This window comes from Leptonychotes weddellii, chromosome 4, assembly GCF_054177405.1.
Source record: "Leptonychotes weddellii isolate Sample4059 chromosome 4, ASM5417740v2, whole genome shotgun sequence".
NCBI classification, from domain to species: Eukaryota; Metazoa; Chordata; class Mammalia; order Carnivora; family Phocidae; genus Leptonychotes; species Leptonychotes weddellii.
This window is the reverse complement of record NC_138372.1, coordinates 932,450-956,272: the sequence shown is the minus strand read 5'-3', so window position 1 is coordinate 956,272 and position 23,823 is coordinate 932,450. Positions and strand designations below refer to the sequence as shown.

At 54.9% G+C, this 23,823-nt stretch overlaps 1 protein-coding gene across 3 annotated transcripts in view; it reads right to left on the bottom strand.

Moving 5' to 3' along the window:
• Positions 1–23,823, bottom strand: part of PRKCZ (protein kinase C zeta) — a 104,286-nt gene that overhangs the window by 14,566 nt on the left and 65,897 nt on the right. For all 3 annotated transcript variants that reach the window (XM_081817314.1, XM_081817315.1, XM_081817316.1), the window contains 6 exons: positions 18,632–18,717; positions 13,309–13,440; positions 12,094–12,172; positions 10,959–11,011; positions 8,447–8,635; positions 5,366–5,463 (listed from right to left, as the gene is read on the bottom strand). In XM_081817314.1, the coding sequence (XP_081673440.1) occupies positions 5,366–5,463; positions 8,447–8,635; positions 10,959–11,011; positions 12,094–12,172; positions 13,309–13,440; positions 18,632–18,717 (637 nt within the window). The remainder of the gene's footprint in view (positions 1–5,365; positions 5,464–8,446; positions 8,636–10,958; positions 11,012–12,093; positions 12,173–13,308; positions 13,441–18,631; positions 18,718–23,823) is intronic.

Below are 23,823 nucleotides of genomic sequence, written 5' to 3'. Positions count from 1 at the left end.
CCCCACGACGCCCCCCAGGCTGGGCTGTCCGCGGCCCTAGCCGCCCTGCCCTGGGAGCCTGGGGGCTGGGACCGGATCTTAGCCGTTTTAGGCAAGCCAGAGGGGATGGGAGCAAACTCAGGGCTTTGGCATCACCACTGCGCCTCGGAACAGACGCTGAACCGATACCCCGCACGCGCTGCTGCCTGTCACTCTCACCGTCTGCTCCTTCTATTCTGGGCTTCAGTTAAATTATGACTCTAACAAATTTATTGTGTTTTGAAGGTGTAGTGACTCATGTGCTCACCCGGACTCCCAAGGTCTCGGATGATTCCTGCTGCGCCCACGGCCACCCTCCAAGCAGAGGCCCCGAGAGAACTCGGTTTTCCTTTGAGCCCCCCAGGAGGCTCGACCCGGCCGTGTCTCTGCTCACCTGCCTCTCCGCACGTCAACTATCACCCCTGCTCGAGGCCTGACCTCCTCCGGCGGCCACCGTATCCACAACCACCTGCCGGACAGGTGTCACGCCGACCCGTGTCCCCCAGCTCTCCGTGTGCAGACCCTCACTTCCGCCCCCAGATCTCCATCCACCGCGGTGTTGCTTGGTGCATCCTGCCACCCACTCCCTGGCATCAGGCGACACAGACTGTCCTCAGCTCCGCTCTGAGGCTTCCTTCCAGGCCTCGATGTGCCCATGTCCGGACCCTACACTGCCAGTCCTCCTAGAGACCGGGCATCGGGCTTCCCCAGCAGAACACCACCGGGGCCTCAGTTTCCCTGGAGCCTAGGCGGTTGTGGATAGCTCTAGGATGACCCCTCACATCTCCGAGCCCGTCTCCTCCCTGTGAACACACACCACCTCCTCTGGGACGCATCCCTGTCCCCCTCCCCACACGCTGCTCCTTCACCACATTCCCACGCCTGCGCTGGAGCACTGGGGTCCCTCCCCGGGCCGGGGCCGTGCCTGAGCGCGCGGAAGTCTCTCCGGAGCTGCAGGCAAGTCCTCAGGTGCACCGTATACGGAAGAACACACAGAACAGCACCGGCTAAGTGGCATTTAATATCCAGACGCCACTTTGAACCAAGAACAATTCACTCAAGTGCCGAAGTCAGCACACAGCGCGTGGAGCTCTTCCATAAACAAACAAGGTGTAACGGGTCCGCTCTTTTTTAGAGAGTGAGAGCACGTTCCACACGAAATGGGTGTAATATGATAACTCGAGGCACACAGTTAAAAGGTTGTATATCTCAGAGCAGTGAGCCAACTGTAAATATTTTAAAGGCAGCTTGCTCATCTGAGATCTGAGATCATGCTAAGTGCGACAAATGTCCCCAAACTGCAATTTTATGGGGGGGGGGTTGCTAAAATGGTCACCTCAGCTACAGTCTTCAGCCCTTTTTTCCCAGAACAGCTCAAACAGAAGCAATTTTGTAGTTAGTTTTCCTTCTGGCCATTGTCGGGGAAGGACGGGCCGTCTGCGTGGCTGTGCTCCATGTTCCCCCACAGCGCAGATGTTTATCCTGTGTTAGAAACACCGCTGCCACTTGTTTTATGTCGTGTGTGGTGATACAGTGCTGAGGAAAACCCGGGGATCCTATGTAGCCGTGAGCCCAGAACGCGGCCGACCAGGGTGGGCGCTGGATTTGAAGGGGAGAGAAAAGAAACCCTTCTTTCTCCCCATCCCGCGGCCCCGGCAACGACCACGCTCAGTGCAAGCTGCCGGCTCACTCGGCAGACTTCTACCGTGGCCACCCCCCAGCACCAGGCTCGGCTCCGGTGGTTGGTCATCCTGTCTGCGGGCGCGGCAGGTCGGGCTCCCGGCCCCTGGAGACAGGCCCGCAGCAAGGCCTCAGGACAGCGTGCTCCAGGCGGAGCCTACAGCTCCTCCCACAGCCCAGGAGCCGAGGCAGCGGCCACGCGTACCCCCGGCAGGCGGAGCTCCCCCCAAGGTGTCCTGTCCCTGCAGCTGCCCACACCCCTGCTTGCTGCTGGGGCCTCATCGCATTTCACGACTTCAGTCCCTGTGGGTGTCCTGCTGGCCGTGAGGGTTTGTGGGCGCAGTGCTAATCGCCCCCCGACCGTGACGGGGGACGCTGCCGGTCCCCCAGGGCCGGGACACAGCCCAGCGGTGCATCTGTTGACACAAAGGCCCATGGCCAACACGGGCGAGGCCCTCACAGAGGCGCACTCTATCAAAAGTTCACCACGAGCCGGGCCTTGCTGTCAACATTTTAACATCTTGCTAATCCCTGCAGCGACCCTAAGAGGCGGCATCCCTGCTGCTCCCCTTTCCCAGAGGAGACTGGGGTGCAGGTGGGTTACTCCGAGGTCGCACAGCTGACAAGAGGAGCACCCCAGCTGTGGCTCCAGACCTCAGGAAAAACTGGGTGTGTGTGCACGAGCGCCTCCCAGGCTCGGTTCCCGTGGGCTTCTCAGAGACTTCCCGACTCTGAGCAGCCATGCCCAAGACGCCTGCGCACAGCTGCGCGGCGGGGCCCGTCTGCCAGAGGGTCACCCCGGCACCTGGTTCCAGCCCCCCGGACACCCCAGCTCCCGGCTCCAGCCCCCGGACACCCCGGCTCCAGCCCCCGGACACCCCGGCTCCCGGCTCCAGCCCCCGGACACCCCGGCTCCCGGCTCCAGCCGCCGGACACCCCGGCTCCCGGCTCCAGCCCCCGGACACTCCGGCTCCAGCCCCCGGACACCCCGGCTCCAGCCCCCGGACACCCTGGCTCCCGGCTCCAGCCCCCGGACACCCCGGCTCCAGCCCCCGGACACCCCGGCTCCCGGCTCCAGCCGCCGGACACCCCGGCTCCCGGCTCCAGCCCCGCGGCCAATGCCTATGTGTCCCTCCCCATGCTGCTGGCTGCTCAGGCATGTGCAGGACTTTGAGCTCCCCTCCGAGCTGGTTGTAACATGTGCAACCCTCACTGATTCATGAGTCACAAAGAATGTGACATGTGTTCACTGTATACTTGTACCAAGGACATGACTGTACCTTAAAAAACATTCTTTAAGCAGCGTGACTGCCTACAAGGTACCAAGCAAATGCTCGGGGCACAAACGCACTCAGCGCCACCCTGCTCCCTCCAGGAGCGCACCGTGGGCTGGGGACACAGGCACATACACACAGTTGGGGTCAAAGCAGGCACATAAAAATGGCCCAGGAGAGACACCCTATCCCGACTAACCAGGTGTTTAGGGCTTCTAGACAGACTGACAGATCCTGTAAAAATAAGACAAACGATATCCTGGGATGTGGCCTCTCCTCGTGAACGCTGTAAACAAATCTACACGTCAGTCTGGTAAAGCAGAGAGGCTGGGTCATAGGATCACATAAACACCGAAGGGACGAACTTGTTTTCAGTTCTACTTAGCGCACCTGGGAACGTGACAGGCAGACCATCTCCGGGGGCAGAAAGTGCTATGCTCCAGGCAACTGAGACGCGAGTGAGGTTGAAAATCTGACCCTTTTACACCCACACCCCGACCAGTTCATACAGTAAAATCAACCATCAACCACAGAACAAAGTCTTCTGGAATCTCACCATTCAGGAAGTGTGGGGTTGGGATGGGTCGTCTGCCCTCAGGCATATTCCAGAATTCCCCAAGACCCCGGTCAGTGCTACACAGACGCACGGGGAGAATGCATGGAACACAACAATGGGACCTTTCCAGAAGCTCTGAAGCAGGAGGGCAGGGGAGGGCAGGGCCCACCTGGCGGCATGACAAAGATGGACACAGCAAAGGGACCCAGGTCGCAGCAACCTCAGCCACAGGCCCAGGGGCCTGGACCCCATCCCAGAAGCAATTGGGGAAGTAATGAGAGGAGCTCTGAAGCGGGAGAAAGACACTTTAGATCTGTGTTTTCAAAATATGGCTTAACTCCAACATGGGGGAACTGACAGCCTGGGGAGCCCCAGGGACCAGATGCCCCAAAGAGGCTGCGGTCAGGATTCAGGCAGGAGAGAAGGGAGGAATCTGAGACACGTTTAGGAGGCAGTATCAGTGAGATCCAGGGAGGGGACAACTACAGATTGGGGGGAAAGTCCATTTATCTCAGCTGCTTTGCATGCACAGGTGGCAGCCAAGTCAGGTGGGTCAAGGGACTGAAGGTCAGGAGGGAGGTGAGGGCGGACGTGTTCATAGGGATGTACGAGTCACCAGTCTGATTTACAGCCGAGCTGAGTTACCACGAGCCGGACAGAGACTGTCGTCCTCAGAAAGGCCTGCTTGCAAGGTGGCCCTTGGCTGGAGTCTGGGAACTTGACTGGTAGACAGCTCCCTCCACCGATAAAAACCTCCCCTGAATCATAAGAGTGGTCTGCTGTGCATACACAATATGGTTTATACTGAACACCCTCTTTCCTTCTGGGAGTCTGGAATATTCTGGCACGTGCCAGCCCCCAGTAAAACCCCCAGTTGTCACAATTCCTTGCTGGACTATGGGGTCTGTGTGACTCCACTCTTGGAAGCTCCCACCTGCTTTCCTCCCAACTTCACCCCATGAGCCTCTTCCCTTTGCCAGTTTTGCTTTATACCCTCTCATGGCAAGAAATCTTAGCCTTGAGTCCTACTATGTGCTGGTATTGTGAGTTCTCCTGCTAAATCACTGAACCTGGGGGTGGTCTTGAAGACCCCGACACAGAATATAGTCAGTATTTTTTCAAATAAACAAACTGGGTGAGTTCAAGTCAACCAGCTGAAAAGAATTTTTTTTTTTTTTTAAAGATTTTATTTATTTATTTGAGAGAGAGAGAATGAGAGAGAGCACATGAGAGGGGTTAGGGTCAGAGGGAGAAGCAGACTCCCTGCCGAGCAGGGAGCCCGACGCGGGACTTGATCCAGGGACTCCAGGATCATGACCTGAGCTGAAGGCAGTCGCTTAACCAACTGAGCCACCCAGGCGCCCTGAAAAGAATTCTAAACACAGTATATACTGACTATCCTAGACCAGTGGTTTTCAAGCCTTTTGAAACAGTAGGATTCCAATATAAAGTTTTAAGTGCAGTTGTTGGTATTTTTTAATTGATTCCACTTATTGGTAATATCCATGAGCACAGAAACCCACCTCGTGCCCACTATGGCTTCCCAACACCTAACCCAATGCCTCTACTCCTGTACTCAGTAGGATGTTTTCAATAAATATTTTATCAATGCAATTAAATAATTTAGGTTCAAATCCATGAAATTTACTTAATACAAGATACCAGCTGATGAGAACAGCAAAGTTAGTCTGATGAGCCAAACAAAACAAAACAAACAAACCCATACTTGCAATGGAGAGAACCCTAATACGATGGTGGAAACCTCATGCCTACTCAGCCGCCATACAGTTCAATTCAGAAATCAGCAGAATCTTAGAAATACGCTCTTTTTTCTTACCGACTTGTTGTCTGGAAGCAGGAGTGTAAGCCGACCAGGAAAGGGTTGCTGGATGCCTGCTCAAACACATGCTTCTCTGTCTGTACCCAGTCAATATCCTGAAATAGAAACCAGGTCATGTTAATGAGGCTCCTGAATACTCTTCATCCTCGAGAAGGGGAGGAAAGAGAGAAATGTCTCCCACCTCTGCTTGTAAGAAGACAGTGCAGACAGGAAAGGAAAATGTCCATTAAAAAATAGATCACCACCACCATCCCCATCTCCACCACCATCCTCGCTATCATGTTCATCACCATCACCACCACCATCATCACCATCATCATCACCATCATCACCATCATCACCATCGTCATCATCACCACCATCATCACCATCATCTTCACCATCATCATCATCACCATCATCACCACCACCGTCACCATCATCATCACCACCACCACCGTCACCATCATCTTCACCATCACCATCTTTGTCACCATCATCATCACCATCATCACCACCATCATCATCACCACCATCACCATCTCCATCACCATCATCATCATCACCATCATCAACATCATCATCATCATCATCATCATCACCATCATCACCATCATCATCATCATCACCATCATCACCATCATCATCATCACCATCACCACCATCATCATCACCACCATCATCACCATCATCATCACCACCGTCACCACCATCATCACCATCATCATCACCATCATCATCACCACCACCATCATCACCATCATCACCACCACCACCATCTTCGTCACCATCACCATCATCATCACCGTCATCTGTCACCATCTCTACCCCCATCACCAGCTGTGTGCTGGCCTCTGAGCTACAGGCCCTCCAAGCACTGCCTCACGTGCTCCCCGTGACAGCCTTGGGAGGCTGGGTTTCATCTCCACTTAAGACATAAGGAAACAGGATGGATGCTTAAGCAGATTCCCCAGGGTCCCATGCCCATCTCTAGAGCACCAGCTCCTATCACAGGGCTGTCTCCCTCCCAATCCACGTTGGAATTTGGGGAAAGCTACAAAGTCAAGTCTGTGCCTCCCTCTACACACTGGTTTCCCTGTGTCTCTCTGCTTCCTTCTGTCTGTCTCAACTCCTCTCTGCCTTTCTCTAAAAGGACACCTCTCATTGGACTCATGACCCACCCACATAATCCAGGATGATCTCCCCAATATCCTTAACTTAATTACATCTGCAAGGACCCCATTTCCAAATAAGTTCAGATTCACAGGCTCCAGGGGTTAGGATGTGGCCATATCTTTTTGCAGGCCACCATCCAGCCCACTGCAGTGCCCCTACAGCCTAACGTCCACGGCCCAGACTCAGGGCCACAGACACCAGGGTCTCTCACAGATGCACACACACAGACATGCACATGACACACGCAGACATGGGGACACACACACACACACACACAGCTTCTACTCACTGACTCCTAGAATCACACTTTTCTCAAGAGTTCACCTAAAAGTCCCACCTCCACATCTTGGCCCACAGGGGACAATTTGAAGATGCCAAGAATGAACCAAAGCAGTGAGTCTGTCCTGAATGCCTTTTCTTTCAGTTCTACAAACTTGACCTCAGACACTCCACTAACTTTCTAGCTGGCCAGGGTTCCAGTAAGGGGATCTGGAATCATCTTGCAGCGCTGCTGACGAGCAGTGAAGATGTGAGCAAGTCACTGCCTCCCGAGCCTCAGTCTCCTCAGCTGTGAGGCGTGGGTACCACCACTCACTTAGGAGCTCAGCACTCAGGGGCCATTTGGGCAGTCTGTGCTCCCACAAATGCACCCTGCTGGTAGGGCAAGTAAAAGCTCTAGTTTAGCCCCAGCTCTGTCCTCCAAACCATGAGCCTGGGCCAGGGCTGGGGAGCCCTCCTGTGATCTGCTGGACCCATGGACACCAAGTTGCCTCATGTACTACAGGGGCCGAACAGCATTATTGCTGCCTATGCATCAGTCCTTCCTCTGCTTCTAAGAGACAGAGTCTGCATTCAACTGAAAGAAAAAGACCAAAAGTACATGAAGCCAAGAAGCCCAGAGAGATGCTCAACATCACTAGTCGTTATGGAAATGCAGATCAAACCACAATGAGGTGCCACTTCTCCCCCACCAGGGTCATGATTATCACAAACCAGAAAACGGCAAGTCCTGGAAAGGGTGCACAGAACTGGAACCCTCACACATTGCTGGCAGGAACATGAAATGGTGCACCTGCCCAGCACGGTTCGGTGGTTCCTCAAATAGAGCGTGAATAACCCTATAAGCCAGCAATTCCACTCCTAGGCAAATCCCTCAAGAACCGGAAAGAGGGACTTGAACAAATACCCACACGTGAACATTCACCGCGGCACAGCTCACAGTCGCCAAAAGGTGGGCGCAACCCCAATCTCTATCAAGAAATGAACCAAATGTGGTCTACTCATAAAATGGATTATTATTCAGGCATAAAAAGCAATGAAGTTCTAGGAAGCCTGGGTGGCTCCGTCAGTTACGCACCTGCCTTCGGCTCAGGTCACGATCCCAGGGCCCTGGGATTGAGTCCCGCATTGGGCTCCCTGCTCAGCTGGGAGTCTGCTTCTCCCTCTCCCTCTGCTCCTCCCCCTGCTCACGCACACGTGCTCTCTATCTCAAACAAAAATCTTAAAAAAAAAAAAGGCAGTGAAGTTCTGATACGCGTACTATGTGGAGGAACCTCGGAACACGATGCTCACTGCAAGAAGCTGGACACAAAGGGCCACACAGCGTGATTCCATGTACAGGAAATGTCGAGGAAAGCTAAGTCCAGAGACAGAAGGCAGATGAGCGGTGCCAGGGGCAGGCCATGGGGGGTGGGCGCTCACGGACACAGTGTTTCCTTCTGGGGGGGGTGACCGTGTCTTGGCACGAGACAGAGGTGACGCAGCGCCACATCGTTGACTGCACCAAATGCCACGTGAACGTATACTTTAAAATGGTTAAAATGGCGAATTTTGTTATGTGCATTTTACTTCCATGGCAAGAAAGAAGCACGGGAGCCAGGATGAAGACCCTAAGTGGAAGTGCAAACCGGTGTCCACGCTCACCTCGTCATCGTGGACCAGGTCCTTCTTCACCACTTTCATGGCGTACATTTGATCATTCTTCTTCAGCCGCACCAGGAGGACCTTGGCGTAGCTCCCACGCCCAATGACCCTGATCAGGTCGAAGTCCTGCAGCCCGAGCCCCTGAGATATTTTGATTCCATCCATCCCATCAATAACCGGCTTGAGGTCCTGAGGACAAGAGAGAAGTGAGAAAAGAAAGACTCCTCCCTGCGGAGGTTAAGTCCCTGCGAGCAATTCTGCTCACAGGCTCTGACTCCATGACCACCCCAGACCCCCCACTCACAGCCCGTGGCCGCCGCGGAGCATGTGGGTGCCCGGGGCCGGCCTCCCAGGACAGGCTCCCCGACCAGTGCTCTCCTGGGGGCTATAATGCCGAACTAGCTGATGTCTGCAAAGCGCAGCCACAGCCCCACGCAAGGGCTACAGAACGAAAGAGAAAGGCGATCCGATTAAGAACAGAAGCTTCCCTCCTACGAATTATTTCTGGCAAGGGTATCTGTGGTGGAGGCAGGAGGTACCTAAGTGCTCCTGTCTCATCCCAGATGCAGATGTTATGTTAATGAGAAAACTTTTGAGAAGCCCCAAGCCACCTAAAGGTGGGACCAAGCAGGTGATTAGAAGCTTGGAACTCAGTCTCACCCCTGACCTCCAGGGATGGGAGAGGGGCTGGGGATTGAGCACATTCTCCAACCCCCAGTGACTTAATCAATCATGCCTCTGTTATGAAGTCTCCAAACAAACCCCAAAGGACGGGGTCTGGAGAGCTTCTGGTTGGTGGACAGACACGTGGCGGTGTGCCTGGACAGGGCACGGAAGCTCCGTATCCCTCCCCCATCCCTGACCTCATGCAGCTCTTCCGTCGGGTTCCTGAATTACAGCCTTTTATCATAAGCTAGTAATCTATTAAGTAGAATGTTTCTCTGAGTTCTGTGAGCTGCTCAAGCAAATTAATGGAACTCACGGAAAGGGTCATGGGAACCTGATTTATAGCTGGTTGGTCAGAAGCACAGGGGACCACCTAGCCTGCAAGTGGCCTCTGAGGGGGGCAGTCTTGTGGGCCTGAGCCCTTCACCTGTGGGGTCTGATGCTAGCTCCAGGTAGATGGGGTCAGAATTGGGTGAAATTGTGGGACACTTGGTCAGTGTCCTCCAAGAATCGGAGAACTGCTTAGTGATGTGGAAAAAGTACAACAAATAAAGGGTTTTATGCAAATAAAATTTGACAAAAATTGCAGCTCAAGAGCCAGCCCTGGACCCGCTCTGCCATATGGGCAGAGAGGGTGCTCGGGAACTGAACCCACAGCAGATACGGTGCCACACCTGGACCCTAAAGAGCCTCTGGGACGGCAGCCTCTGGGAGAGTCAAAAAGGATGTGCCCCAGACAAGACTGAGCTGTGCCATGGCAGCAGACCATGTTTCTGGAGCCAGGTCCTGGGCTGGTGCACGCCCTCTCCTCTCTGCCCCTCAACAGACCAACTTCACTGTACTGCACAGCCCACCCACCAAAGCAGGAGGGCCCCGTGCCCCATGTGGGCCATGCCCACGGGTGCCAACATCCTGTTGCTTCATGAGGTACCAATTTCCCAGTGATGGGAACACTTGTCCTGTGACAGGAGACAGAAGATAGTTGCAGAAAATGTAAGCACTTGCACCTTGGGAGTGGGGAGAATCAAGTTACTAGCAAATGTGGTGAGCATCTATCAATCTACCTCTGACGTTGGCCCACCCAGCCATAAACTTGCCCAAAACAGGACAAAGGACAAGTCTGGTTCGGGGTGATTCCTCCACGTGGATCCCCACAGACAACGGAAGCCGTGCAAGAGTACGAAGTGATCCCACTCTCCAGGGACCAGCCTTCCCACCTTTTCTCGAAGCACGTGAGCCTGGGGTCTCCGTGTGCTCCTTGCAGCCCACTGTGGGGGCCCAAGCCACCCTGTACTGAAATGGGAGGAGGCACACTGACGACTGGTGTTGTGGGAAGCTTCCCGTGTGCCAGCCATGGGGTAGGGGTTCCTACAAATGCTCTCAGTTCACCCTCACAAAAAGCTGTGGTCATTATCCAACCTGACCGAAGAGGATTCTGAGGTCAGAGAGTCCCCTGACCCAGGCTCGGACCAGGCCTGCCGCTTGGGCTCACCTGGCCAATGACACCTCACCCCCCAGTTCTGCGTAGCTGTGAGAATGGTCCACCACCACCACATCCTCACGTCTGAGATTCAGCCCGGGCTTGTGTCTGCCGCACCCGCCGGCTCTCTGTCCACCTAACAACCCGGAGATTCCTTCTGTGCCGAATACTGGAGACTCCATGGGACTCTGCCCTGAACCCCTCAGCGTGCATCACCTGAGAGGTCCACAGACCATGCCCTCACAGTGAGCAACAATTCCCAAGCCTGTCTAGTTCCTATTTAAATTTCTGTAATTGCCCCAGAAATGAGCTAATGAACTTCTAAAAAGAAACTGGAAACACTAACGAGCCATTTTATACACTCACCTCAGAATCATCTTTAATGTTGTCATGTTTCCGGGTTGAAGAAATGTAAGCAACTGGTGAAGAGAGAAAGAAAGCAACAGGACATTGCAGGCTTTGTCAGGAACGCAGCCTGAGACACAGGGGCTCCCATGGCCCCTCACTCCTCTGCGGACACCTGCGGTCCAGGCCAGGCCGGCCGCACTGAGGGCAAATCTCGGAGCAGCCACACCTCACTGCAGAGCCCTAAGAAAATGCAGCTTCTTGGTCCCACCCAGGCCTCCTGACTCTGCACCTCTGGGCGTAGAGCTGGGGAACCTGCATTTGTGACAGGTTTTCTCAGCGATTCATCTAGAAGGAAGCACTCACAAGAGTTCGGTGTCTAGCCTTCCAGATGTTCTTAGAGTATGCAGGTGGGTGGGAGAGAGGATGGATGGGTGGATGGATGAGTGGAGGGTGGGTGGGTAGATACGTAAGTGGCTGGATGGCTGGATGGGTAGTAGTTAGGGAGGTGTGTGGCGGGTGTGCCGTTGTTGTTTATTAGGAATCTCCTTTGTGTGAGGTTTTGTGCTAAATGCTTTATGTTCTGTGGTCTCATTTCATCCTTCAAGTGCTCTCAGGGCACAGAACTCACATTTACCATGCTCTTAACAGTGCACAGACTTTGGGAGCTCAGAGCTGGGCTATCGGTCCAACTAGTATTCAAAAAGCATTAAAAAAAAAAAGTCTCTCCTCCACCAAAAAAACCCCATAAAATCCCACAGAAACTCAAGAACCAACTTGACAGCAGGCTTTTCCATGGAGACCAGCCTATGCAGCAGCCACCCGTGGGAGGGCCTGCCTGTGGTAGCCGCCAAAGTATCTTCTAGAACTCCCAAAGTCGGTGCCGAGGGAAAACGCCCGCCTGGACTCCTATGGCAGCCACTCTCAGAGATGTGTGTGCCCAGGGAAGGCCACCCCACTCTGCCATCTCTGCCCAGGGATGATGGAAGGCCCTAGAGACGTCCCCAGCCCCGCAGTGAGGGGCGCATGCTTGCCAATATTGACCCTCAGAGAGCAGATGGGAGCTAGAAAGGATTCGTGCTCAGAAAGGGGAGGCACGCAGGAATTCCAGGGTGGAGAGCCTGGGCTCCACCAGCAGGAAGAAAGCAACCCCTACTTCCATCGGTGTCCTCAGAAGGAAGGTCCACGTCGTCCTTGTCATCTACTGCAGGTTCTTGGGAAGGCATGACAGAATCCTGCAAAGAGATGGGCATTACAAAGTGACCAGGCAGGCGTTACAATGTAGCTTCTGGAGACACTGTGTGGCTTTCTATCTCCACCTCCTGTGATACACACATTATAGCCCATGTCCTAATACATATTCCACAAATCACCTGCTAACCTTACCACACTGGAGACAGGAAGACCCACACTGACATCTCCTGTGATCCTATAGCAGGAGACCACTCAGCACCTCAGGCTGTGACCTTTCCAGCAGGTGCTTTAAAAAATGGGGCCTTTGTACATAATGCTTGGTAGTCTCCCCCGCCCCCACCGCCGCATCACAGAGTCCTGCGGGCTGACGTCACAGCTGAGGCAGCCCCCTATTGGCCGACATTAAGCTCCAGGCGTTGGCATCCCTCAGCCCCTGACTGATACATCTCTGGGGCTGGCCTTATTTCTCAGGCTAACGTGGACCTATGGGGTCAAAGGGTATGTGCACCCTTTTGGTTTTTGGCAGCCACGGCTGGAAGGACTTTAGGAAGACCGTGGGCATTTCCCCCACACCAGTCCGTGTAGGGACCCCTCCTCCCAGTGCTCAATCAGGGTTAGACATCAGATGAGCCAACCCGCCCAGACGTGCCTGCCAGAGGCCCAGGAGGAACTCAACGTCCTGCTCCTGCTCAGGGGTCCCACGAGCACTACCAAGCCTGAATACTCAGGAGGGAAATGAACAACACATCAAAGGGCCAGGGTGCTTTACGTCCACGGTCATAGGCTGAGGGGCATGGGGGGTGCATCCTCCGACTTTCAGGGAGGCATGGGCTTTCCCTCTGCGGCTCCTTAGAGCTGCTTCATGCCTCGGGTACAGATGAGCCTCCCCTTGCTCCCGTACCTTCATCCCAGCGTGGCAGAGGGCCCTGGAGGCCCCGCTAGAGGCCACCCGCCCGAAGAGTGCTGGGGGCTCAAAGGGCGTGGGAAGAGGGGCCCCAGCTGGGGTGCTGGCCGGGGTCATGGCTCTGCAACCCACAGGCACCCCCTCCTTTTGTCTCATTGGTGGCAGGACCCTATTCAGACGGGGAGCCCGAGGGTCACCAGGGTCAGTGTGGACAATGAGCTTGAGGCTGCCCCCACTTGTGGGCCCCCAGGGCCCTATCTGGCCCACACTCACCATATGCCTTTTGCAGGTCAGCGGGACAAGCACGTGGCAGCGTTTATGGACCAGCAGCTTGCAGTTGATGCACCGGTAGCCCTGCCTTGCGAGACCCCATATCCTTTCACTGCACTGACCACAGTATGCTCTCTACAGGCAAGAAAAGCAGCCATCAGGCCGAGGGCCGGGGTGTCCCCTGAAGCCACGCTACACTAGGGACCCAGCTCAGCGCTGGGGCATGTGGCATCTTCCCGGATTTCCTCAAAAGGTGACAGGGAGCTAGGACAAGAGGTGGCCCAATCAGCTGGTCACATCTGGACACGAGGCTCTGCCCAAGCTCAGGAGCCCCCACTGGGGTCCGTCCCCAGGTTGGGGGAACCAAGGGCCCCAAGGAGGGGGCTGGGACCCCGCTCTGGCAGGGGTGATGAGACCCCTCCTCGGGCAAGGACCCACCCCTGCTTGTAGGGGCTGGAGGGGGATCACAGCTCCTGCGGGGCTGTGTGCAGAGACCCAGGCTGAGACAGGCATGGGAGACGTCCGGATTCGCCTCTGGATGACCACGGAGACAGGGACTCTGCCCAGCATTCTGACGTGTCATAACTTTGAACTGCTAGGGGCAGTCTGCGATTATCTTGGGTGTTTTGTTTTATTTTTTATATTTTTAAAGATTTTTAAGTGGCAAATCTTTTTTCTTCAAGGTTCTAAACATCTGAAGCTAATAGTAACTATCAGTTTGTTTGGTGATGTTTTCCTAATTTTTAACTGTTACAAAGTGCATGAAGATGAATGTGTTCAGAAATCTGTTCACACGTGGCAGGAGGTGCATGTGAGTGGCACCGGGTTCCCGTGATCATCTTTTCTCTAGCTGTTACTCATATGCATGTTTAACAAATTTCAATCTTTTGAGAGAGCCTCTCATTATTCCTGAAGAACAATAAAAAGGACCACAATTGTACTGAGCGGAGTTCATTTATGCCCGATGGAATCCTCTTGGCGTGGGGCGTGGTGGCATGGACAGACCGTGTGCCTGGAGCTCACAGCCACGGGCACCGAGAAGCCGACTCCTCATCAGCGAAGTGCCGAGCGGGGAAACCAGGGCCCGAGGGAGCCGGTCCCCACACACAGAGCTTCAGGTCCTGGTCACAGCTCTGCGGCGAGTGCCCGGGGCTGAGCCCAGCACACTGTCAGTGCCCAATACATGTTTGCTAAGGTCAAGCAAACACACACACAGCCCCATTATTTTTAACTTTGAAAACAAGACAGAAAAGCATTTATTCCAAGTCGTCTGTATTGCCTAAAGCATCCCTCCCACAAGCAGCCAAACGCAAACCGTGGGGCCGTCGGGGAATGGGCTGAAGTGCAGCGGACGGCAGTGAGGGCTGGACGGGGGGCGGCCGCAGGGGCCCCTGACAGTGTCTCCAGCTCTGGCCGCCCTCGTTTCGTACCAGCATTGCCCAAGTAGGGCAACCGCTGAACGCCTAACTTCGGAAGTCAAAGAAGAGCTTCGGGTATGAAGACCAGTTTTCATTCTCTTCTGTGTGTCCGGCTGCGTCAAACCATTTGTGAAGCCATTAAGAACAATTCACCTTTCTTATATAATATGCTAATGTGTTTAGCTTTCCCACGGTCACGTTGCACAACTAATCTGCAGTGCTTCTTCCGTCGGCCACTCGGTGGCTTCACAAATTCACATATTCCTTCCCAGAGATAAGCGGGGGCTGGTAGGCCAGCTGCTGACGGAGAGCAGCACGCTCTCCCCGGGCTCCGCACCAGGGACATGGAAGGGACGTGGGACCCATGCACCCACGCCGCTCAGGACAGCCTGCCAAGGGCTCTTTATCTCAGACCTCTGTTTGAACTGTTAACACTTCGGGAAACATGACACTAAAAAACAAAACCTAAACCCTAAGCTTCGATACTCTGAAATTCACCTGAATGAATAAATTGATGGAATGAAAATATTTTTAAGCCTCCTTACACGCTGCTGACTTGGTTCCTGGCTCGTATTTTCAATCACGCATTCTACTTTTCAGTCACCCTGAACTCCTTTCCGTCTAAGCCTTTAGTCTGGGTTTTTGCAGGTTCTTGCTCGGATGCCCTGTTTCCACTGTGCTTTGTGCTTCCTGACCGTGAGCTCAGGTGTCCTACTGGTTCATCCGTGGGGTCCTCTGAGGCTGGGCTGTCGAGGAGCCACACCTCTGCTGGCCCCTGGGGAGCCCTCCTGGGCTGGCCCACTAGGCTGCGGATCAGGGCTGCAAGAGTGTGGGAGGTCCAGCTTGAGGCTGCAGATTCTCCGTGCATTCCCGCCTCTTCCTACAAGGTATAAGAAGCTATTGCTCTTCCTGGGGCCGGAGGGACAGCCTCATTCCTCCCTCCTGCATCTTCTGAATCCTGCTTTCATGCTAATGCAGGGTGGGGAGGGGGGTCTCATGCTGGGCCCAAAACCTGCTCCTCTTGAGGCCTTGATCCATTCAGCAAGTAGTAACTCCAATCTTCTACCCTAGGAGCAGGCAAACTACAGCTGTGGGCCAAATGCGGCCATGTTTTTTATAAATAAAGTTTTATTGGAACTCAGCTTCGCTCATCTGTTTACCCCCTGTCTTTGGCTGCTTTTACATTACAATGGGGTTGGCAGTTGCAACAGAGACCTGGTGGCGCTCGAAGTCTAAGATATTTACTCTCTGGCCCTTGACATGAATTGCGTGCTAACCCTGTCCTAGCTGCTTGGACCAAAAAGCTTAGGAGGAACCCTTGACCAGCATTTACGGGAAATGCTCATGCCCTGGGGTCCCCAGGCCCAGGCTCTGACTTTGCCCTCATGCCACCCCATCCATGGCACTGGTGTCTCCTTTTCTAGGGTGGAGGTCTTCATTTCTCCTCCAGAAACTTGCTGGATCTCTCCCTTTGATTCACCAGTGGAACTTTTTCTCACTGTTCTAGAAGAAAAGTCGTGTCAAGGACAAATAAAGATCCTGGTGGGGAGACTCAGCCATAACTGACACCCACTCACTTTCTGCCCAGGTCACCGATGAAGAACATGAGAAATGATCTCTTGTGGGCCCTTGCCCCGTAAATCTTGCTGATTCCTGCAGAACCAAGTGTGTAGCTCTTAAAACATCCTTTCAAGTGACAGGTGGAGGTGATCCGCACAATCCTGTGATTAACATGGTGAATGGTGCAGACCCAGCCTCCAGGGTCCGAGCAAGACGCAGGACTCAGAACCAAGGACAATCAGGTGGGAAATCAAACTTGGCAACACGTTGCAGGCTCCTGTGTCTCCTCGTTCTGTGAACACTGAACAGTCTAAGAGTCGAGGGTCTTTGGCCCCCTTCCCAGTCCCCCTGTGTTTGTGAAAACCTACTTTTGGTGCTCTGGGGACAGCTGAATGGGGTGGCAGGGGCACCCCTGGGAGTCCCCGCTCCTCCACAGAGAGGAAAAGCCTTTTCTCACTGACTGTGGGGGGGGCCAGGAAGGGCAGGCAGGGGGAGAGGGTGACGGCCTGTACCTTGCAACCAGAGAAATGGGTTTTTCTCCTAAAATCTGCAGAGAGGGAGAAGCCAGGTCCCTCTGTGCTGCCTGGGCCCCAGCCTGTCTTGCTGGGTGGGTAGGCTTCATCTTGGACCAGTGAGTGTGCGGTAATGAAGGAAACAGCGTTTCCCTGAAAGTCAACATGGGGGGGGTGGCGCTCCTAGAACCTTCTGTCTGATATCCCGAAGGCTGGCCAGTCCCATCTGGCTGAGACCCCTCTCTGTCCAGAACCAAGCCAGCGCCCAGTTGTGCAGAAAGAGAAGCCACCTGGCCACACAGCTGGCTGGAAAAATAAACACAGGGTGGGGGCGGCAGGTGCCTCGCATCCTGGGGGTTGGGACGTTTCCATCTCTTCACGCTGTCAGCAGCCAGGGTTCATCCTATCTGGTTGGCTCACCACAGCATCTCCCATCCACACCCCGTCCGTCCACCCAGAGATGGAACAAAGGTCTATTACCCACGCATGCCCCCTCAGTCCTCACCCTCCAGCAGCACTTGGCATCAGGGTCCTCTCATACCTTCTTGCTTGGTGATGCCTGACCTCCCCGAGGCATCCGAAATTCCTTGGACCCCCTGTTCTCCTGCCACCCACCTGGGTTCCTTCTCATTCCTGATAGACACGCTCCATTCCTTCTTGGTCCCTAACACAGTGCCCCTAGGGCTCCCCTAGCTGACTTTCTTCCAGTCATTAGTTATGATAAACAACAAATCTGTGTTCAGAGTCCCTGTGCCCAGAGCACTAGGCCCGGTGGGAGAGAGCAGACACAGACCTGTGAGGAACATCAGCCGCACATGGGAATGGGGGCCGCAGAGAAAGGGCTGCAGGGATGACTGTCTGAACCAAGACGGAGTAAGACACAGAACGAGCTCTGAGCACGCAGAGGAGGGGGGAGGGTGGGCAGGGCGGAGTCTCAGGACGTGCAAAGGCCCTCAGGTGTGCATGCGCTTGGCTGTGGGAGTGGGTTGAATGATGTCCCCCAAATTCATGTCCCCTTAGAACCTCCAAATGTGACCTCATTTGGAAAAAAAATTTTTGTAGATGTACCGTCAAAATGAAGTCGTACTGGATTGGGCGGGCCCTAACCATGCCTCGTGTCCTTGGGAGAGAGCAGAGGCCACGTGAGGGCTGCTGCAGCTACAAGCCGAGGACCGCCGGCAGCCCCCAGGGGCTACAAAGAGCAGGAAGGATCCTCCTCTAGAGCCACCAAAGGAGCACAGTCCTGCACACACCTTGGTTTTGGACCTCTGGCTCCAGAACTGGGAGAGAATGAGTTTCTGCTTTAAGCCCCAGGACACGAAAGTCCTTGGCCAGCGAGGCACCTACAGGTACCACCCCTTCCACTGTGAAGTGGGACCATCACAAAGCCACCTGAATCGCATCACTTCTAGAGAACAGAAGAGCATCCTGAAGAGAACGGATGGAAAGGACGGGCTGGGAGCCACGTGGGTGGCAGACACGGGGCTGTCGGGGTTCCGGGGCTCACAGGAGACGCACACCATGCACACCAGCGTCATCGGTCAAATCCGCAGACCCACTTCTGACCGCAAGCAGGCCAGGACCTCAGAGCCCCCACGCCCCCAGCAAGGGCGGCCTGACCCGGGCCAGCAGAGAGACTCGGAGACGCACACACCACATCTGTCAGGCGGCCACCACGTGCAGAAAAGGCCCAACACTTCAGGATCGGGCTTGTCGGCCTCTGAAGCCCATCCCACTCTCAGCGGGAAGTGTCCCCACCTCTCCCTTGGCTGGTGAGGGCAGGGCAGGCGGGGCGGGGACAGCCCGGGAGCTGGGGGCTGAGACAGTGGCACTCACCCTGTTAAAGCGCTTGGCCTGGAAGAGATGGCCGTTGGCGCGGTACAGCTTCCTCCATCTTCTGGCTCCGCGGCGGTAGATGGATTCTGGGGGGACAGGAGAGAAGGGTAAAGAAACAGCCCCACCCCACCCGAGGTGCCCTCGGGGACAGCCGCCCTGGCAGGGAGGACAGCGGCTGGGCGGCCCCCCTGAGGGTCCGGCTGGAAAGTCATCGGAGGCCAACACGCTTCCAAGCCCGCCTCCCTGTTTTCCTTTCCACCCTCCTTCCCTCCAGGCACGGAAACCAGGCCCCCTTTTCCACACCGGGGTGCGGTGCACACGGGCTGTGAGCTCATGGCTCACCATCCTGGAGGGGCAGCAGCTGCCACATGGAGTCCACGGTCTGCCTGAAATGCAGCCGGGCGTCCTGCCCACCGGACATGAGAGACCCCTGCCCAGTGTCCCCCCACCTGACAGATCTTGGGGCAGAGGTGAGGCAGACACACCAAGCACTTAGGCTGAGTCAAGGGTTATCAAACACGTCGCTTTCGAAAAAGCGCATTCAATAATCCAAACTTGTAAGAAGGACACCGCTAATCAAAAATGCTAGAGTTACACGTTTAACAGTTCCCTAAAAATGCTCGTAACTTTGCTCCTTCCAAACACTCTGAAGTGAACGCTGGTACAAAATACTCAGGGTACAACGGGAAGCTTTGTGCTTTTTTAAAGTTCCGCAGTGAAAACCACTTTCATGAGTCGTGGAAGTGCCACGAACGTACACCAATGCGGAAACTAACGAAATGTTTTCAAAACAAGCAAATTACCAGCTCTGGCTGGACCGTGCTAAAATCAGGTCACAGCCACCAGAGAGCCTGCTTCTCTCCCTTTAAATGGGAGACTGAGTCAGAAACAAGACGTCCAGATTCCTCTGCGGCAGGAGCCCCACAGCCAGTGGGCAGCTGGGGGTTTGGCAGAGACCCACGCATCACCCAGGACCCCTCAAAGGTGTCCTGCCACAGACTCTCAGCCAACACCCAGACGGGAGCAGAGCCGGCGGGAGGTGGCACCGGCCTTCACCCTCCTGCTCCCTGACCTGCAAGTTCACACCTGGGCTGCAGGCCTGGGGTCCATTGGCCCCTCAGCTCTAAGGAGTCCCTGGTGACGCCCAGGGCCTCTGCCCAGATTGACAGGGTGTGTCCTGCCACTTCCAGCCCGTCCAGCCGACCTGGCTTGATTTGGGGGCGGGTCCGTGCTGATGTCCACAGGACTGACCGTCCCCACGTCCCATGCATGCCCCCTGACCCTCCCTGCATGTGGCATTCACAACCCCCAGCTGTCCTGCAGAGAGAAGGCACTGAGTGACAGACAGACGGGGGGCACAGAGACGCAGAGGGAGCTGAGCTGGCCTAGTGCCAACACTCTGGTTTTCTTGTGCCCAGTGCACGCACCACACGGAAATCCACAAATACGCCCGACTAGGTATCCTTCAAATTTGGCTAAAGCTGCCCGAAATAAGAAACACAAAGATGCCCCAGCAGAGGCCAAGGGGCATGAGGGGGTGCACAGCAGGCAGGCAAACTCACTGAGGGGACAAGACCAAGGGCTGCACGTGGCCCCCACAGGCCCAGAGCGCTAGAGGGGGGCTAACTAATCGTTTCAGGACACACAGTCGTGAGATGAAGTTGTTCTAGTAAGTGGAAGACCAACGCCAAGTTCCGGACGGTGCGGCCTCTGGGAGGCAGCCCCTGGGCACGTGGGTGCTGGCTGAGCTCCGTCCCGCGCAGCTGCTACGGCCACACGTGTCCACTACACCGTATGCTCTGTGGGTACCCGAGCCACACACCCGCAGGCGCCTCAGCCCACGCTAAACCCTGAGCAGGCAAAACTGCAAAACCAGAGGGAGGGGCCAGAGGTAGCAACAACAGGCTGGCTACAAAGTAATTTCAGGTATTTCCCTCTGACTCATCTTCAAATAAAATTCCATCTCATTTTTTTCTTTAAGGACTCGTTTGAAACCTCTTTTTTTTGGCGGGGGTGGGGGGGGCATGGGGGCCAGGAACGGGTGCTGAATTTTTATTTTAAATAAAGTGTATCAAATTTAAAAAATGAAACAAAGCTCTAAGCGGGCAAAGAAAGGCCCTGTCCCCTGCTGTGGTCCAGCCTGGGGCGGGGGAGGGGGGCACGCCCCCTGCCACTGCCCGCCTGCCTGCCGGTTCACGGGAGGCAAAGTATGACCTTGCTGCTGGTTAACTGGAGATTGAGTATGGCTTCAGGAAATGCGTGCCTCTGGGCAAGGGTGGTTCATTCTGTGTGTCAGCTGGGCTGGGCCACGGCACCCAGATATGTAGCCAAACGTTTTTCTGGATGTTTCCATGAGGGTGTTTGGTTTTCTTGTTTGTTTTTATTTGTTTGTTTTTTAAGTCGTCTCCACACCCAGCGTGGAGCCCAATGCAAGGCTTGAACTCACAAGCCTGAGATCAAGACCTCAGCTGAGATCAAAAGTCAGATACTTAACCAACTGAGCCACTCAGAGACCCCAAGGGTGTTTTTGGATGAGACTGACATTTAAATCAGTGGAATTTGAATGAGGCAGACTGGCCTCCCTGACATAAGTGGGCCTCATCCAATCAGTTGAAGGCTTGACTAGAACAAAAGATGGGCGTCCCCTGAGCAGGAGGGAATTCTGCAGCAGCCAGACTTTGGACTTGAACTGAAGCTTAGACTCTTCTTGGGTCTCCAGCCTGCCCGCCGATCCTGCAGATTTTCGATTTGCCCACCTCCCTAATTGCACGGGCTAGTTCCTTAAAACAGAGGTCCTTGTCTCTATGCACACATCCTTTTGGTTCTGTTTCTCTGGAGACCCCCGACTCACACAAGGTCTCTAAGATGGTATTTACCATCACCCCCACCCTATGCAGAGACAGAAAGGCGTTTTCAGAGCCCCTGGCATTGCAGACCCCGGCAAGGCACCACCCCAGGCAAAGGCAGGGGAGCCCCTGGGGTGTCCGATCCATGCCCAGGCCACTACCTGGAAAGCAGCGGTCAGGTGAGTTATAAAGAACCACAAGGGACAGCGTGACATCCCTCACTTATAAAACACACACACACACACACACACGCAATTTATTTCGGATTTGCAGAAAGTTCAAAGGCAGACCAGAGGGTTCCCACGTAACCTGCCCACAGCTTCCCCTCCCATTAACACCTGACTGCCCTCTGACGTATTCAAGACAGAGATGAACACCAGGGCTGTTACCTAAACTCCAGCTGGAGCCGGCATCCTCCTCAACGGCCTTTTTAATATACTTCAAGGTTGAGAACAGTTCCAGACTTAAGGGAAAACTGCAGAGAGAGGACGGGACCCCACAGAGCGCACGCCCAGTGTCCTCTCTGGCTGACGTCTTACAATCGTGCAGCACATTTGTTACGACTAATGAAGCAGTATTGATGCGACGTTGTTGACTCGGGCACATACTCTATTCAGATTTCCTTAGCTGCTCCTCGATGTATTCGTTCTGACCCAGGTGCCACCCAGAATCCCACACGGTACTTCACCCCTGTCTGCTCAGGCCCCTTTGGGTAGTGTAGCTTCCCAGCTGTCCCTGGTTTGACAACCTTGCTGGCGTGGAGTGCGGGTCAGACGCTGTGTCGAATGCCCCTCTCCTGGGGTTTGCTTGCTGTTTCTCTCAAGACTGGACTGGGATTACCACCTCCCTAATTTTTTTTTTTTAAGATTTTATTTATTGGGGCGCCTGGGTGGCTCAGTCGTTAAGCGTCTGCCTTCAGCTCAGGTCATGATCCCGGGGTCCTGGGATCGAGCCCCGCATCGGGCTCCCTGCTCGGCGGGAGACCTGCTCTTCCCTCTCCCACTCCCCCTGTTTGTGTTCCCTCTCTCACTGTGTCTCTCTCTGTCAAATAAATAAATAAAATCTTTAAAAAAAAAAAGATTTTATTTATTTATTTATTTATTTATTTATTTATTTGAGAGAAAGAGAGCGAGCGAGAGCATGAGCAAGGGAAGAGGTAGAGGGAGAAGCAGACTCCCCACTGAGCAGGGAGCCCGATGCGAGACTCAATCCCAGGACCCTGAGATCATGACCCGAGCCAAAGGCAGATGCTTCACCAACTGAGCCACCCAGGTGCCCCTCACCTCCTTAACTTCTGAATCAACTGAGCACCTTTCCTGCAAAACCCACATTCCCACCATGGCAGCCACCAAAACCCCCAAAACTTTCAAACCTCGGACTGTTTACTAGAAGGTTCCCCAAGTGCAGGGCTGGATGCAGTTGGATGATGTCCACTCTGCCTGAGCCCCTGAGCTCGGCGGGGACCCAGCCATCCCCTGCCCTCCCAGGCCAGGGCCATCAGCCTCGTAGGCCACTGGCTCAGACAACTGTCACATTTGCAGATTGTGGATTTCTGCCTGGAAAGTCAGAGCCCCTATCCCTGATCTGAAGTGACAGCCGCAGTATAAAAAGAAGAAAAGAGCACGTGTCCTCAGAGAACATGCGTGTGCGGATGGGCGGGTGCTCTGGGAATGACGCTGGCCCTGCGCCCCCACTGCGTGTCCGCCCCATCCCCACTGATCTCAGTGCCCGCAGAAAAGGGTCCCCCACACATCGGGTGGGCAGGAAAGGCCTCCATGGGAGAGTCGGGGCCCTAGGGTCCTGGCGGATCCGAGGTTCTGTCCTGGCTGCGTGGTCAAGGCCGAGCCCCGAGGTCAGAGTGTGCCTGCCAGGGGCCCTTCCCTGCGCCCTGGATTGGGAATCATGGAGAAGCCCGGCCAGCATCCAGAGGCGCCGGGGGCGCGTGGGCTGCTCTCCCCCCTCCTCTCAGCCTCAACTCCAACCCTTGGAAGAAGCTCTTTGCTTGTCTTTGAAATTCTATAATTAGGAGGCTGCAGGGAATTTTAACGAGCTCAGTTTCTATGGCAATGCAGCGTCTTGAGGGCTCTGACAAGAAGAGCACGTGGAGCGACAGTGTGAAAAAACCCCACGTCCCGCAGACACGGGGACGAGCGTGGGCAGTGCCAAATTTCCGGGGCAGGGCAGCACGGCAGGAAAAGCCTCTCTTGTTGTTCACGGGAAATGGACCACAGCCCAGGGTGACCAGCACAGCCCCGTGCCATGCCACAAGGACGGCCCCGCGGTGCCTCCGAGCCAGGCAGGGAGGGCTCCCTCGATGTGGCTCACGTCAGGGCGCACCGTGTGGGG